This window comes from Dendropsophus ebraccatus, chromosome 1 (assembly GCF_027789765.1).
Source record: "Dendropsophus ebraccatus isolate aDenEbr1 chromosome 1, aDenEbr1.pat, whole genome shotgun sequence".
Taxonomy (NCBI): domain Eukaryota; kingdom Metazoa; phylum Chordata; class Amphibia; order Anura; family Hylidae; genus Dendropsophus; species Dendropsophus ebraccatus.
This window is the reverse complement of record NC_091454.1, coordinates 31,874,165-31,889,590: the sequence shown is the minus strand read 5'-3', so window position 1 is coordinate 31,889,590 and position 15,426 is coordinate 31,874,165. Positions and strand designations below refer to the sequence as shown.

The window sequence follows — 15,426 nt, the reverse complement described above, 5'->3', positions numbered from 1 at the left end:
AGTGGTTCTCTGTTTTGGTTCTTAGATGGGGGTCCGAGTGTGGGCATGTGGACAGTGTTTGTCTTCAACAAGTTTCAGGTCACAGAAATGAGACATAGCGAATAAGTGAAAAACGAAGATGCTACTTACAGAGAAGACACTGGCGTAGTTGTCGATCAAATCCTCCATTATCTTGACCTCATGTTCTCCTTTTCCCTCGGTCTGAAATAAGCTGGGGGCAAATAACAGCGAAAGGTTCTTGGTGCACATCTGGTTTAAATCTGCACATTTCTGCACCCTGAGAAAACAATGGAAAAGTAAACAATAGAGGGGAAGGGTCTATGGAATACAGAGAGTATGTGCTGATATATGGGAAGTTTCTTACCTATACAAGTGACCGATCAGTGCGGCCAGGGTGGCTCGGTTCACTTTTGGAAGATGGTTTATCAACTCCATGTACTTCTCCAGTCTCTTTGCTCTTTCAGGGTGTTCTGGAAGTAAAACAAATTGGTTTTCAATTGCGGCTCTAATACTAAAAAAGCATAAAAAATGTCAAGATACTAAAGTAAATATTCATAGACGGAAGAATATAAAAAACACAGACAGAGACCATAAGTAAACCAGTCTTCGTATCATGATTTATAAGCAAGAAGAGAAGGGAAAGCAATGAGCCAATGTCTGTGGGCTCAGCAGTACAAATGATCCTTGGACCCCATTCTTCTTTTCCGTATTTTTTCTATATAGTCAGTGCAGCAGTGTATGTCTGCTTTATGGAGACTAAACAGTAAGGGGTGTCGATTGACTATTAGTGTTCAGCATGTTAAGAAATATAACCCCTCATCCAGGGGAAAAGTGTAAAGAGCCTCATCTGTGGGCACCATAAAGGCCTCTATAAGCCTTCAAGCAGTAGTTCCCAACCAGTGGCTCGAGAGTTGCATGTGACTTTCGGCCTTTCACCATAGGAGGCAATTTACATGACTTCAGACATATACTATACACCAACCAATGTCTGGTTTGGATGGTATGGTAATAGCAGGAAATCTGTGCACAGTCGAAAGGTCCAACCCACTGGTTTTGATAGGCCTGGCCGACAATCTAATGTGTATGGGGGATACCAGACTTTTCCTTGAGATTGTGGGGGGGATAAGATGAATCAGACATGTTAAATTTTAATGCTGAATCCACTGCCCTATGGGTCTCTCCACTATAAACATACGCATGCTCAGCTGAGTTGAGCACACATGTGTATGGGGGAGAAGCAACCTATTGCTATTGAAGGTGAATGGGCACCTTCATCAACCTATGTCATCTAGACCTCCTTCAGGAGTACAATAGAGTTGTTAGTAACCTGTCACCTCTAATAATAAGATGATTCTATCGTTCTATTCTGTGTCTGTATGTGCAGCAAAGTGAGCTGCAAAGAACAGAGAATTGTCACCTATTGTATCTGCTATAGTGGCCAGAGTGAAAGCTGCAATATATTTTCAAGTATTTTATGTGGCGATGATGATAGTCACCATAAAAAGGCAAAGGCGAAATGCATCAACCCATCTTACAATAAGATTCCCTTTGCCCATAGCAACCAGTCACAGTTCACCTGTGAGCTGTGATTGGTTATAGGCAACAAAGTAAGGCAGCTTTATAAGTCTCCCCTAACATTTTTAAAGGGAAGAATCTGTCATCTTTTTTTTATGCTCACAGTTCAAGTGTCAAGAAGGTGGTGCTGAGCTGCAGCATGCACATCTCCTTCTTCCCCACCCCTTCCTGCCTTGATAATACAGGGCCTGGCGCTAGAAGCTATGTGCATCAATCATGCAAGGCAGAGAGAGGTAGGAGAACTCTAAACATTTAGCCAGTCAGAGAATTCCATATACTACAGAACACTCTCATGTCTAGGAGAAATCTGCAGCACTGTTCATCCTGGGCTTCCTGGTGCATAAACAGAATTCCAAAACTAAACTAAAAACGTGGAGAAAAAGCAGTAGAGAAATGTAATTCTACATTCAGACTATTGTGTGCACTGTTACAGGGTATGACAGTCACGCTATGTGCTGTGTCCATCACTACACACAGGCTTCGGGTGACTTTTACAGATAAGGAAGCTGAATATCCCTTTGCCCTTTTAAACTGCTGCGAGGCACATAAGGAAAGCCGAGCTAAGAAAACCAAACAAAATAGATGAACAAACATAAAATAAATTTAATACAAGAGGAATGAGTAAGCGGGCGGACAAGTCAAGTACTTGGTTCTTCTAATTTCATGGCTTACTGAGCAGTACTTCACTTTTATGGTAAATTGCAAAATGATTACTGAGGAGGATAAATCAAGCAATTCGGTAACAAGGCTCCGCAGTGTAGGTATAGAAAACTGGTGATCTGCAATAAATCAGACCATGTGACCTTACAGCGGGATGCTGCCGACATCGCTAATGGGGAACACAGGCGTCTTGTAAGAGGATGGCAGCCATGTTTTATATGCCCGGGTTATATTCAGTCTCAGAGAAAGAAAGCTTCATACAAATGTTCTTGTTTTACGCGTGCCATGAGGAAACAAAACGGAAGCATTGCTATAACAGGAAAAACCTCAAGTGTTATATACTGCCTTACGTTATGACAAACCCGCTAGAAATGTTCTGCCGCTAACTTATTGACCTGAAGTGACATACAGCAACTGTGCTTCTCTAATGGCAGCTGTCTTGTAACCCTTCCATGAATATGCATGCCTGGCTAATAAGTATGCATGTTTAGTTCAATGGGAAATGGGCACGAGCTGCTGATAAACACATTATTATGGGGAATAAGGGATGAAAGCAGTAATGTAAAATAAATTAACCTATGACATCTCTGCAGAGTCACTTCTTAGACCTACTGCGATCCCAAGATATACTGTAGCTGGGTGAAGCATATGGCAGCACGCTTCACTCCCTGGCTGTCAATCAATATTTGTTCAATTATAACCTATGGAGCAAATGAGTCAGATCTCCTGGTCAGAAGGGAGTGGTGCATGCTGCTGTACGATTCACCTGGCTATAGCTCAGGATTCCAGGAGTGATCTTCAACTTTGACTCTAGTCTAAGGGTATGTGCACACTACGGAATTGCGAAAGAAAACCCATTGCGGATTCCGCAGCTCGCACCCGCTCACGGACTCAGGCGGCCACGTGCATTTCAGGAAGTGTCATAGACTCCATTCTATGCACGGGCGGTTTCTGCCTTCCATCTAAAGAATGAACCTGTTCATTCTTCGGAAGGACCGCAGAATCCGCCCGTGCATGGAATGGAGTCTATGATACGGGCGGAGACGCACGCGGATGCCAGATTCCGCGGGAGGGTGTGAGCTGCGGAGTCTGTGACGGGTTTTCCACCTCGATTCCATAGTGTGCACGTAACCTAATGCTTTGAAGGGACTCTGCCCCACTGACATCATTTGTCACCTATTCTACTTAGGTGATAAATGAGTGATTGCTGGGGGTGGGCTGCCAGGACCCTGTCAATCAAGAGTAAGAATTGTATTTCACAGCCCGATCACTGATCTGGCAGATCACTGAGCCTATTACACGGCTCGACAATCATGCTACCAGGGCTGAATATATACAGTATATTGTTAGCGAACTCCATGCAGTCCTTGCCCTAGTCAGGGCCGTATTTACCACTAGGCACCCGTGGTCCGGTGCCTAGGGCAGCACCTTGCAGGGGGGCAGCACCAGGGAGCAGGGGGACAGAAAAAATTAATTTTTTTGTTTTTATTTTTTTAGTTTTCCTCCTCCAGTTCAGACTTGCCAGTAAATCTGGTGTCTTTTCCAGGGGGGTGGGGGGTATGGTGGTATTGGTCAGGTCTGGTATCGCCAATAGGTGCGTGAAGATGGGGCGTCTTCAGGGCTAGTGCCTAGGGCAGCAGCAGCTGTTAATACAGCCCTGGCCCTAGTGTAAAATAATAAACCTTATACATACCAGCCACCACTGGAACTTCTAAACCGGTCTCTGAAGTGATAGGCCACTCATTCAATCACTGGCCGAGAGGGGACAGTGCAGTGGCCAGTGATTGGCTAAGCAGCCTATTACTTCAGAGACTGGCTCAATAGTTCCTGTGGTGGCTGCGGGCAGAAGGCAGAAATGAGAAGGACACCAGGGAGTGCAGAGAGGTATGTGTGTGTGTGTGTGTGTGTAAGGGTTATTAATTTTTTACACCATCATCAGTCGTCAGCTGCAGGCTGATAAACCTCCTCAGGGCCAGTGCTCCCATAGACTGCCTATATGACACAGAGGCTGGCAGGATTCCGCGGCAGAGAGTTCGACAGCGGGATTCTGCCAGATTTACTCTGTGTGAACTGGTCCTTACAATGAATGATAGTCAGCTGGTAGCTGAGCACCAGCCAAGGTCAGGGATAGGAAGGTGAGGCAGGAAGGTATTTCACCCTGCAGAACATCAGGTTCTCAGGAAAATTTCTTTATACACTTAATAAAGGAAAATAAAACAATTTTTTCTACATTTTGGAAGCACAGATTGATATGTGAATGGTACCATGTGTCTCCTTGACCAAACACCTATCTAATAGCTGACATATTTCCTTTAAAAGAACACCTGGCAGAACTTACTGTGCTATGGCAATGGAGGACATGCCTGGGGCAGCTATGACTCTTTAGTGTTCTTTAAATTCTTGAGTCATGCACCATTCTGTTGGGCTTGGCAGTAGGCATATTACAGCATATCCGCTTTACATGGAGTGATCCTTCAAAAAGTATCTGCCATTAGAAAAAACTTCTGACATATCAAAGAGATCAGGGGAACCAGTGGGGAGACGACTGTGCTGCAGTACACTATGTTGGTTCAACCTGGGCTGCCCCATAAATTTGCATTATGCAGCTGTCCAGGTCACATGACATAGAGCTGAGAGAGAACACGCTGTGCACAGACTTCTCCCGGCTCATTCTCCTGATCAGTTGTGGTATGAACACTCAGACCCTGTCTGATCAAAACTTTTGTCTGTGACACGTCAATTTTTTTTTTCTAATGACAGGTAGTCTTTTAGTCCATTATTCTTAAGACGTCTTTACCACACCTGCTATACTTCCCCAACGGACAATACAGTATGGAAGATGACTATTGTTAGGATCAGCTGTCCACAAGGATCTGTTAAAAATGCTGAAAAAATGTGTAAGGTCACCCATTACCTGCCGCCTCTTTCCATTGTGGGTGAAGTTCTGTGGTAAAAATTGGATCGTCCAACTCCCTGAAGAACCTCTTCAATACATCTGTGACATCTTCAATAAAGTTATCACTGATGCGCAATTTAACGTTTCGGGCATCTTTACGGAACTCGTCCATCAGGAGTTTTATACGAGACTTGGCCCCATTTTTACGGTAAATTCCCTCATGACGGAGGCCTGAAGAGAGAGAGTGGTTTATTTAACACTCCTTTTGGGAGATTTATCAAACATGGTGTAAAGTGAAACTGGCTCAGTTGCCCCCAGAAACCAATCAGATTCCACCTTTCATTCCTCACAGACTGTTTGGGAAATGAAAGGAGGCATCTGATTGGTTGCTAGGGGCAACTGAGCCAGTTTCACTTTACACCATGTTTGATAAATTTCCCCCCTTATTTTTATAGGGACAGAGAAAAGACACTAAAGGGAGGCTACATTTTTTATTTTAATTATTTTTACTATGGCCCATATTTACTGTAAGTTTATCTATGTTAAGTTACATATAAAAAAAACTATGAACTTATTCAGATTTTCTTTGACCTTAATATTTCATACACAGTTACAAGTGACTCACCATACTGAGTAAGGAAAGCAATGCAGCTGTCTACAATGATGGGAATGTCATTCCTGCTGAGTTGCTGATCCCTTAACATGTTGCCTCCGCTGCATGCAGCTGCCTGGATATCGCTGCTCCAAGCTGTAAAGTCAGCCCGTGTAAATCCTTGCAGGTACAGCGTTCTATGGAGAATAAGACAACTCATAGGAGAGAACACTCATTTCACAATCACTGCTTCTGTTCTTAAAGTTATTGACAACATATGGTTATGGCCAGATACTATGTACAGCTCAGTGGGTGCTTGATGTAGACAACTTTGACCTTCACCTGCAGTTCTAAAATTTGGACACTAGATGGCATACAACTCCTATGTTTAATCAAATTTGTTCTTGCAAAATAGTTACTTACCTTCCTTTCTCTACTAGAATTAAGACATCTTTCTTCTCGGAATTTTCTGTGATTGGGGCCACAGCTGTAATAAGAAATTAATGAAAGATGAGTTGACGATTCTAATTTTAGTATGTTTGCAAAACTATTGAATAGTGCTTGCAATATCTTCTACACACTCATCATCATCATCATCATCATCATCATGGCTCCACATCACAATAAGCTTTTTAGCTAAAGTCAACAGGGAAAATTATATACACACACACTGTATATATATATATATATATATATATATATATATATATATATATATATATTCTGTCTAATCAGAAAATGGACTATTTATTTTTTAAAAGGTGTTACATTTTCAACAAATTCACAATGTTTTATACATGTAAGCAAAACCTCGTAGGCCACAAACCCATGATAGTACTCGCCTGTACAAATATCTCTTGTGCGGTCACTATCATCTATAAGGAGATTTAAAGGTCTCCCTTAACGTGCTCTGCTTGGCAGGAAAATCGCCATGTAAAGCTACGGTCACACATTGTATATCTGCCCATTGTATGGGCCGTAAAACAGCATTTTTATTGCTCAAAAAAGGCAGGAATTGGACACTTTTTTACCGCTATAAAAATGACAGCTGTAAAATGGCCTTAAGTGCAGACACGTTCATTTTATGGCTGTAATTTGTATGGGTGTAAAGTGATGTGGCATGACCTTCTTTCGTCCAGTTATAACAAAACAATCTGCCTTTCTTGAGGTCAGTATTTTAAGCCTTTAAAAACTGACTTTTTTTGCAAAAATGTCTAGAAAAAATGTAGTTTCATGTAAAAAAAAAAAAAAAAAAGATGTGTGAACAAAGCCTAAGTGCAAATTAAGCATAATGGATGGTCCATTAAAATTAAAGGGTATTCAGGATAGCAAGTGCTCTGCTGTTGTTGCTTGCTGGTCTTGGATGCTCTAATACAAGAGCATTCTTTATTGAAGGGCCACATTAGATAAGCATTTACTATTTTGCATGACATACTACCCCTAGGTGGCGCTCCTCATCTATTACTAATAAAACTTACTAAGCTCCTGTAGGCTACGCAGGTTGACACTGTCTTCTGCTGCTCCTTGCTTCTCAGGACAGATGAAAAGGTGACTCTTCTGTAGCAGGAAGAAGCCTTCCATCCACTGGTCAGGATTCAGCATGGCCTTGTAACGCATTCTCCCCACACGCTGGAACTCGTACCCCAGCAGGCAATGGCAGCTGATGGGGGTGAACCACTGAATAGACAGAAGGACATTCTCTATCATCTGCTCACACTCATCCACTGACCAGTAGCAGTAATGCTGAGATGGTCCGCTCACCTTCCCTATGGCGTTGGTCCAGGTCTGGAGGGTTTCGGCAGCATCAGTTCCAAACTGGTGAACTTTTTCTGATGTTAGGAAAATGTCAAAAGTGAAACGAAACCTAAGATACAAGACAAATGGATGAGAAGTTTATTGTAAAGTCACTACAGTCTGTAATAATTTACTAGTCTGATTTTGTCAACCATGATTTGCAAAATAAAAAAAAAATGTTATTTTGACAGCTTTTTCTAAAATCCCCATAGACTATAATAGGAAGAAATAAGACAGGCCCTCTTCTGCTTCTCCTGCCCTTTGCTGCAGCCTGGCTAAGGGTATGTTCACATTGAGTAAATCAGGCAGAATTCCGCAGCGGAACTTTCCATCGCGGAATCCCACCTCCCTCAGTGTGCCCTAGCCTGTCTATGGGAGAGCGGGTGCTCCTCCACTGCCGTCGCTCCCGTTCGAAGAAGTGACATGACACTTCATTGAGTGGAGAGCGGCGGCAGCGGAGGAGCACCCGCTCTCCCATAGACAGGCTACGGCACACTGAGGCAGGCAGGATTCCGCCTAATTTACTCAGTGTGAACATGCCCTAATACTGAGCTATGGGTGATCATGGGTCCCTAAGGTGAACACATTGTCCTAATGCTGCCATTAGGACCATAAGTGTTCCTGGAGCTAAGGAGGAGCCTGGAGCTAAAGAGTGTAGAAAATATATAAAAAGTTCAAGTCTGGGATCTGAATTTATTTAAGGGGTCCGGTCTAAGGGGGCCTTTACACAGAGAGATCTATCTGACAGATTTTTGAAGCCAATGCCAGGAACAGACTATAAACAGGCAACAGGTCAAAGGAAAGACTGAGATTTCTCCTTTTTTCAAATCCATTCCTGGCTTTGGCTTCAAAATTCTGTCAGATAAATCACCCCAAGGACTGATGGGTTCATTGAATTATTGTACAACCAGCAAGTGATAAGGAGGGGGCAACACCAAAAGAAATGTATAGAGCAAATAACAAAGTATATCACACAATAAAGGAAGAGTCTACAGAGGGTGTACAGTCCAGTATGGCAGGATGCAGAATTTTAAGTCTATAAGAGAAATACATTTAATGATCACAAGGGGCAGCAGAGCTCCTCTTTTAGAAAAATATCCATTTGGTTTGTTGGCCATAGCACAGCTCCTCTCTCAAAAATCTCAATGTAATGGATCAACTTAAAGAACACCCTTAGGGTTTTAGCTGTAACATTAGCTTCCCTCTCCACTAGGATCTACCTGCAAGTCAATTAAAGTGACAGTTCACAGATTGTCTTCCAGTATCCTGAGAAATGCTGGCTGTAACATCAGCTTCCCTCTCCACTAGGGAATACATTGCAGTTCTCTCTGAACCTTTACATCTCAGGTCCTTAGAGTGAATGTACATCGCTTTTTTGTTTTTTACATGAATAGACTGGCGCCGGCGCATATTTGTGTGTGTGTGTGTGGGGGGGGGGGGGGGTTCTGCGCATGGTGCCGGTCTATTACTGAGAACCAACCAGCATAAAGCGTTGGAGGTGGGCCAGCCAGCCCCCAGTGTGACAAAACCCCCTCCCCTCTGTGTTGTGGCTTCCATGATTCTAATGGTGCCATGTCACAGAGGGGAGGGCAGATGGTCACACGGTCACACTGGGGACCGGCCGGCCTGCCTCCAGGGCTACATGCCTGGCTGGTTCTCGGTAATAGACTGGCACTGGTATATTCAGATAAAAAAAAGCAAAAAAAAAAAAAAAAAGCGATGTACCGATGGTACATTCGCTTTAAATACCTAAGCAGGGTAACATGGGTGTTCTCTACCAGCCCACTAGATGGGGTAGTTCTAATTATTTAGGGAAACATCAGGGAGTATCCCCAGCATTAAAGCAATCAGAATCCTAAGTGTTTAGCCTAGAAAGCATACCATATGCCTCTCTGACCATGAGAAAAGCACTGGCATCATTTAGGGTACAAACACACACAGCGTATACGCAGCAGATACGCAGCAGATTTGATACTGTGTTCAGTTATTTAGATCTAATCTGCTGCGTATCGCAGCAGTAAATACGCAGCATATATGCCGTGTGTATTTGTACCCTTAAAGAAACACTTCTGGGGGAAAAAAATCCCTCCTAGCATTAACATAGTGGGGTGAATAAACAGCCATCTTGCTTCCCCTCTTCCTGTTCAGCTTTACCTTCACATTGCTTGAAAATTATACACAAACAATTGTTGACAATGACTGAAGAGCCAAAATGTGATTTGTCAGCATTGATCCTCTTAGACATGATCAGCTGCAAACAGATGTATATGCCATGATCGTATGAATTAGGCCTAAATACACAAGCTTGCCGGGATCCATACCTTTCTACAGGTGCGGGGCATTGTGATGTGTCAATCTTATTCACCCCCAGGCAGACAACTTCAGAAGGCTCAATCTTCCCGATCTGTTCTGAGGACTTGTCATTTTCATAGAAAGTGAGAGATCGTTCCAGAACACACCACTGCTTGTGAAACTCTAAGGACACAACATATACACATCCTCAATACACATTACACCAACTAAACCTTTCATGTTTTTATGGATCTCTTGTAATCTCTTATGCTTTGTTCTTTAGTTACAGATCCTCCTGGTCCATCCTTTACTAAGCAGATAAATGGTGACTATGTTACACTGCTATAAAGTTCCACCCCCTTGTACATTTTTCTTACTGCTATGCCTGTATAGGTAGCATGATTCTAGCTGTTCTGTAGTTGTTGCCTTTAGTCATGAATCAGAAAGCTCAGGATGAACAGCCCCATAGGCCTCTATATTTCTCAATTAAAATATTAACATGTTTATTATGATGTCTACATGTAATAATATAATAACACAATAATTTTGGTACAAAATGGCAAACTAGGCCTAGGAAGGTGAGTTGATTCTGTTGGGATGACAGGTGACCTCATGAGTAAAGGGATGAGTGGCTTTATGGGTTTTGAAGTGGGGTTTTTGACGTAGGAAGAATTGGTCACATATGCAGACTCTATGCAGGTGAGAAAGAAGCAGCTGAGCATGACTGGATATTCATGAGAAGCAGAAAACTCCACCCACCAGTTGCTGATTGGCTGTTATCTATCCATGTTGTGTATAGTCAGCCACCTGTCAATCAGCAGCTGGAGGGCAGGGGAGGGGGGTGGCAAGAAGAATCCTATTCACCTGCATATTAGGAGAACGGCTGAACAGAATGATGTAAATAATATACCGATGTGTTCAGCATTTCTGTCACTAGTTTGTGCTGTCCCCATTTAAAAGTGACAGATTCCCTTTAATTTATAAGAAAACCCCTTAAATCGGTATTCCCTTCCGGGATATTTATATTGTGGTGTCCCACTGTTAATTTTTTCTCTTGTGCACCTGTCATAAAGCTTTTCTCTCAGGTTAAACAAAGTGGTGGATGAGGTATTACGTTTCCCCACTAGTATTTCTTATATGCTTATTTCTATGCACAGCTGAAGAAGGTAATGGGTTCTTGTTAATATGTGTACCATGTGTTCTGTGCTGACCACTAGGAGGTGCTCTTTTCTACTGTCCTATCCTCTTTCTTTTTTCTCCTGCACACACTCATCCCCACCACTCACAGGCAGGCACACAAAGGCCCCTGTAGGAGGAGTTTCACTGGTGGAAGAAGTGCAGAAAGTTCTACCTTGATTCTCAGTGAGAGAGGTCACACAAACCATGTTTCCTACAGAAGCTAAGCCAGGGCCTGGCTTATGCCAGGACCCTTGTCAGAGACAGTTCAGTTCAGTTGAGTCTAGCCACTTAAGTGAGCAGATGCAGCTTAAGCCAATGTTATCTACCAAAAGCTCTACCACTTTCACTATGCAGTGCTAAGCGCTAACAAGGGAGAGTAGTCACCAAGGAACACCCTAGTCCACACCAGGAACACGTCTAGAAAGTGCAGGGCAGTATCCTAAAGAAATAGGAACTGACCTCAGTAGGACAAAGCAACCAGTATACAGATGACTACACATCCTACTGCACAGTGCAGGTAACTGGGAAGACTCGGACACCTAGCTACAACCAAATAACCACGGCTGGGGCTCGTACTACCCTACTGGGATGGGTTCTATGATGCCAGAAAGCAGAAGGCAGTCAGACATTGTCTAAACATGAGTACGAGTATCACTTCACTAAAGATATCTACCAAAGGTTGCGGAAAAGTACTAGGCTACATTGGGTTAGGGCTCCTCTGGCAAACTCCTCTACTGTCTACTCTCTACAAGCACTACTACAACTGCTTCTTCAACTCCTCTCAAGCATCTACCTCAAGCAGTAAGTTCAGCACTAAAGTCTGTCTCAAGATTTCTACTGTCTGTGAAATGTGTACTGTGAAACTGCAAAACTTTACAGTAGAAGTTGTTATATTTTTATACTAATGCACGGGACTCTGCTCATCTCTGTTCGCTACCACACACCTTGGGTTACTTTCCCCCCCTCTGTGGGTAGTGGTACCGACCGTCCGGGTGGGTCAGTTGCCACTCAGGGTTGCCGTGACAAGAGCCCAAGGGACCCACAACAACCCGGCAGGTTACCAACCATTTTGGGGAATACGAGCCAGCCACATACAACAAAGCAGCTATCAACATCACACCTGTCTGATACCATTACTGGCTGAGCTCACCACCAACAGGCCAAAAACCCTACCACAATGGCATATCTACAGGATATGCAATACGAGTATAATAGATGTGGGATCAACTTCTCGGACTTAAAGCGACTCCGTACCCACAATCTGACCCCCCCAAACCACTTGTACCTTCGGATAGCTGCTTTTAATCCAAGATCTGCCCTGGGGTCCGTTCGGCAGGGGAAGCAGTTATTGTCCTAAAAACAACTTTTAATCCTTCAGCGCTGTGTCTAACGGCCGGGGCTTACATTTGTATATGCATTAGGCTGGCTTTACCTCTCCTTCCTTCCTCCCCACCCTCCTCATTATTAGGAATGATCCAGGAACATTTACTGCTGTCTGAGCTTTGCACAGGTGTATTAACGATCCAGCCCATGTGCCGGGCTGCCACAGGTGGGGAATAGGAAGCAATTTGCCTGGAGTATTCCTAATGATGAGGAGGGTGGGGAGGAAGGACAGAGAGGTTGTGCCAGCCTAATGCATATACAAATGTAAGCCCCGGCCGTTAGACACAGCGCTGCCGGATTAAAAGTTGTTTTTATGACAATAACTGCATCCCCTGCCGAACGGACACCAGGACAGATCTTGGATTAAAAGCAGCTATCCGAAGGTACATGTGGTTTGGGGGGGGGGGGTCAGATTGTGGGTACGGAGTTGCTTTAAAGTGGGTAAAGGGCTCCTTTTGCCTTTATGGAAACCTTCCCTCTAAGTGAAGGTTGGAATACCCCATTTATTGTCCTAACATGGATCTGTCATTTCTTCTACCATTATTTTATGTCGATTAAACCAGTATATAAAACACAAAATGTTTGTTACCATCCTTCATCTTCTTTGATGTGAAGGTTTTGCTGACAACGACGGCTTTGTTCAAGTACCCAGAATGCACCACCGGCTGCAGGATCTCGTCATAGACTCTTGATTGATTGGCATCATCTGGCGTCATTCCCTCTGCTATAGAAGTAAAAACGCATAAAAATATATTAAGTAATGAATCAGCAAAGAATTGTGAACTTATCGAGGTAACACAGTCATAATGGAACAATACGGTATTGTCACATGACGTACATCTAAACCATAATTTATGTATTTTTACTGTTAAATGCTAATGAGAACGTCCTATACTGTAGTCTAATACTATAATGCTATTCATATAATTCATTCTCATGATAATGTGGGATATGAGTCATTTTTATGAATCAGATGTACATGATTTCATGCAGCTACAACTACGGAGTATTTCCCTGGGTCACATGCCATAGGACCGCCCCCTGTTGGCAGCCCGTGGACTACTACAATAAGCTTTTGTTCTTATTTGTAGGAATTATTTAAAAGGGAATTTATTAGCAGCGTTGATTTCCCTTATATGGACATAAAATCTCGTACACTGATAAAAATATGCATTGTCTTAAACATTGCATGGCCTATTCTCCCCACATCCTGCATTTTCTATAGGAGTCAGGTGTCCCTATAAGGATATACACAAATCAGTTCAGTAGTTTGTCACTAATGCAACTGCTGTGATTGGAATTAAGTTCAGATTTTTTCACTTCAGGGGTAGAGAACCTTGACTCTCCAGCTGTTGCAAAACTACAACTCCCATCATGCCTGGACAGCCAAAGCGAAGCGTTGGCTGTCCAGGCATGATGGGAATTGTAGTTTTGCAACAGCTGGAGAACCAAAGTTCCCTACCCCTGCTTTACCTTAACACAAGTGAAAAAACAAACAAACCCTGAAACATGCTCTTACCATTTATGCTGTTGTTGCTCGCCCTCCAGGACTCAGCAGATTGTAAGGAGAGGTTGGAGCCCTCCATGGGTTCAGCCATGGTTTCAGCATCAGAGAAAAACTGCATCACAGTCTTCAGCAGGTTAGGCCCTGAGACAGCATTACAGAGCACCTGAAATACAACAGAAAATGAGTTAGGCTATGTTCACACAACATAAGTTCCCTACTAATCAAGGCCGTTGCTGCAACGGCCTTGATTAGTGCAGAACTTACGTTGTGCTGAAGGCTGAGGGAATCCAGGCCGGAGGGTATACACATAGTATACACACCGGCTGGGATCCCTGACAAGTCAGTTTTCTGCGTAAGCTATCAAATGAATAGCGGCCGCAGAAAACCCTGTCAGTGCACACTATAAAGCATGCGGCTCCGCCAGGTGATGCAGTTATTGTCCTAAAAAACAACTTTTAAAGGGGTTATCCAGCGCTACAAAAACATGGACATTTTCCCCTTACTGTTGTCTCCTGTTTGGGTGGGGTTTTGAAACTCAGATCCATTGAAGTAAATGGAGCTTAATTGCAAACTGCACCTGAACTGGAGACAACAGTAGGGGGAAAAGTAGCCATGTTTTTGTAGCGCTGGATAACCCCTTTAAACTTGCAGCCCTGTGTATTAGGCTGGCACAACGTCTCTGTCCCTCCTCCCCGCCCTCCTCATCATTAGGCAGGTATTTCCCCAGGCAGATTGTCTCCTATTCATCAGCTGTGTCAGCACGGCACATGGGCTGGATCGTTAAGGCACCTGTGCAGTGTTCACTGCAGAGGAATAGGAAAAATCCTGCCAGTGGCATTTCTAGTGATGAAGAGGGAGGGGAGGAGGGACAGAGAGGTTGCGCCAGCCTAATGCATACACAATCTAGGCCACGGCAGTTTGACACATGGCTTCAAGTTTAAAAGTTCTTCTTTAGGACAACAACTGCATCACCTGCCGAACGGACCCCAGGACAGATCTTGAATTAAAAGCAGCTATCAAGTACAAGCGGTTTGGGTTGGGCAGATTGTGGGTACAGAGTCACTTTAAAAACTTTTGACATCAAGAGCAGGGAGAAGTGCATGACTGGCAGCTTCTCTCCCCAGCTCGCTACAATCTCCGTCTCACTGCAGGAGATGGGCTCCATAGACTTATAGTCAGAAAGATGGAAAAGGAAGCAAGGTGAGTAGATAATTGCTATCCCATCTATATCTAACAATAGTGCAGGTCTGAACACAGACTCATCAAAACTTTTGATGTGTATGTGTGACTTATCAAAGCGACAAGGACACTAATGAATTTCAGTCAAGCTATGGGATAGAACAGGGGTAGGGAACCTCGGCTCTCCAGCTGTAGCAAAACTACAACTCCCATCATGCCTGGACAGCCAAAATTAAAGCTTTGGCTGTCCAGGCATGATGGGAGTTGTAGTTTTGCCACAGCTGGAGAATCAAGGTTCCCCACCCCTGGGATAGACAATATCTCCTAAGGGTACAAACACACACACCGTATACGCAGCAGATACGCAGC

At 43.6% G+C, this 15,426-nt stretch overlaps 1 protein-coding gene across 4 annotated transcripts in view; it reads right to left on the bottom strand.

Moving 5' to 3' along the window:
- Positions 1 to 15,426, bottom strand: part of ARAP3 (ArfGAP with RhoGAP domain, ankyrin repeat and PH domain 3) — a 120,710-nt gene that overhangs the window by 17,353 nt on the left and 87,931 nt on the right. For all 4 annotated transcript variants that reach the window (XM_069969194.1, XM_069969197.1, XM_069969195.1 and 1 more), the window contains exons 14-23: positions 13,891 to 14,041; positions 12,961 to 13,095; positions 9,839 to 9,992; positions 7,485 to 7,587; positions 7,202 to 7,400; positions 6,147 to 6,210; positions 5,757 to 5,920; positions 5,150 to 5,362; positions 365 to 470; positions 130 to 277 (exon numbers count right to left, since the gene is read on the bottom strand). In XM_069969194.1, coding sequence (XP_069825295.1) covers positions 130 to 277; positions 365 to 470; positions 5,150 to 5,362; positions 5,757 to 5,920; positions 6,147 to 6,210; positions 7,202 to 7,400; positions 7,485 to 7,587; positions 9,839 to 9,992; positions 12,961 to 13,095; positions 13,891 to 14,041 — 1,437 coding nt within the window. The remainder of the gene's footprint in view (positions 1 to 129; positions 278 to 364; positions 471 to 5,149; positions 5,363 to 5,756; positions 5,921 to 6,146; positions 6,211 to 7,201; positions 7,401 to 7,484; positions 7,588 to 9,838; positions 9,993 to 12,960; positions 13,096 to 13,890; positions 14,042 to 15,426) is intronic.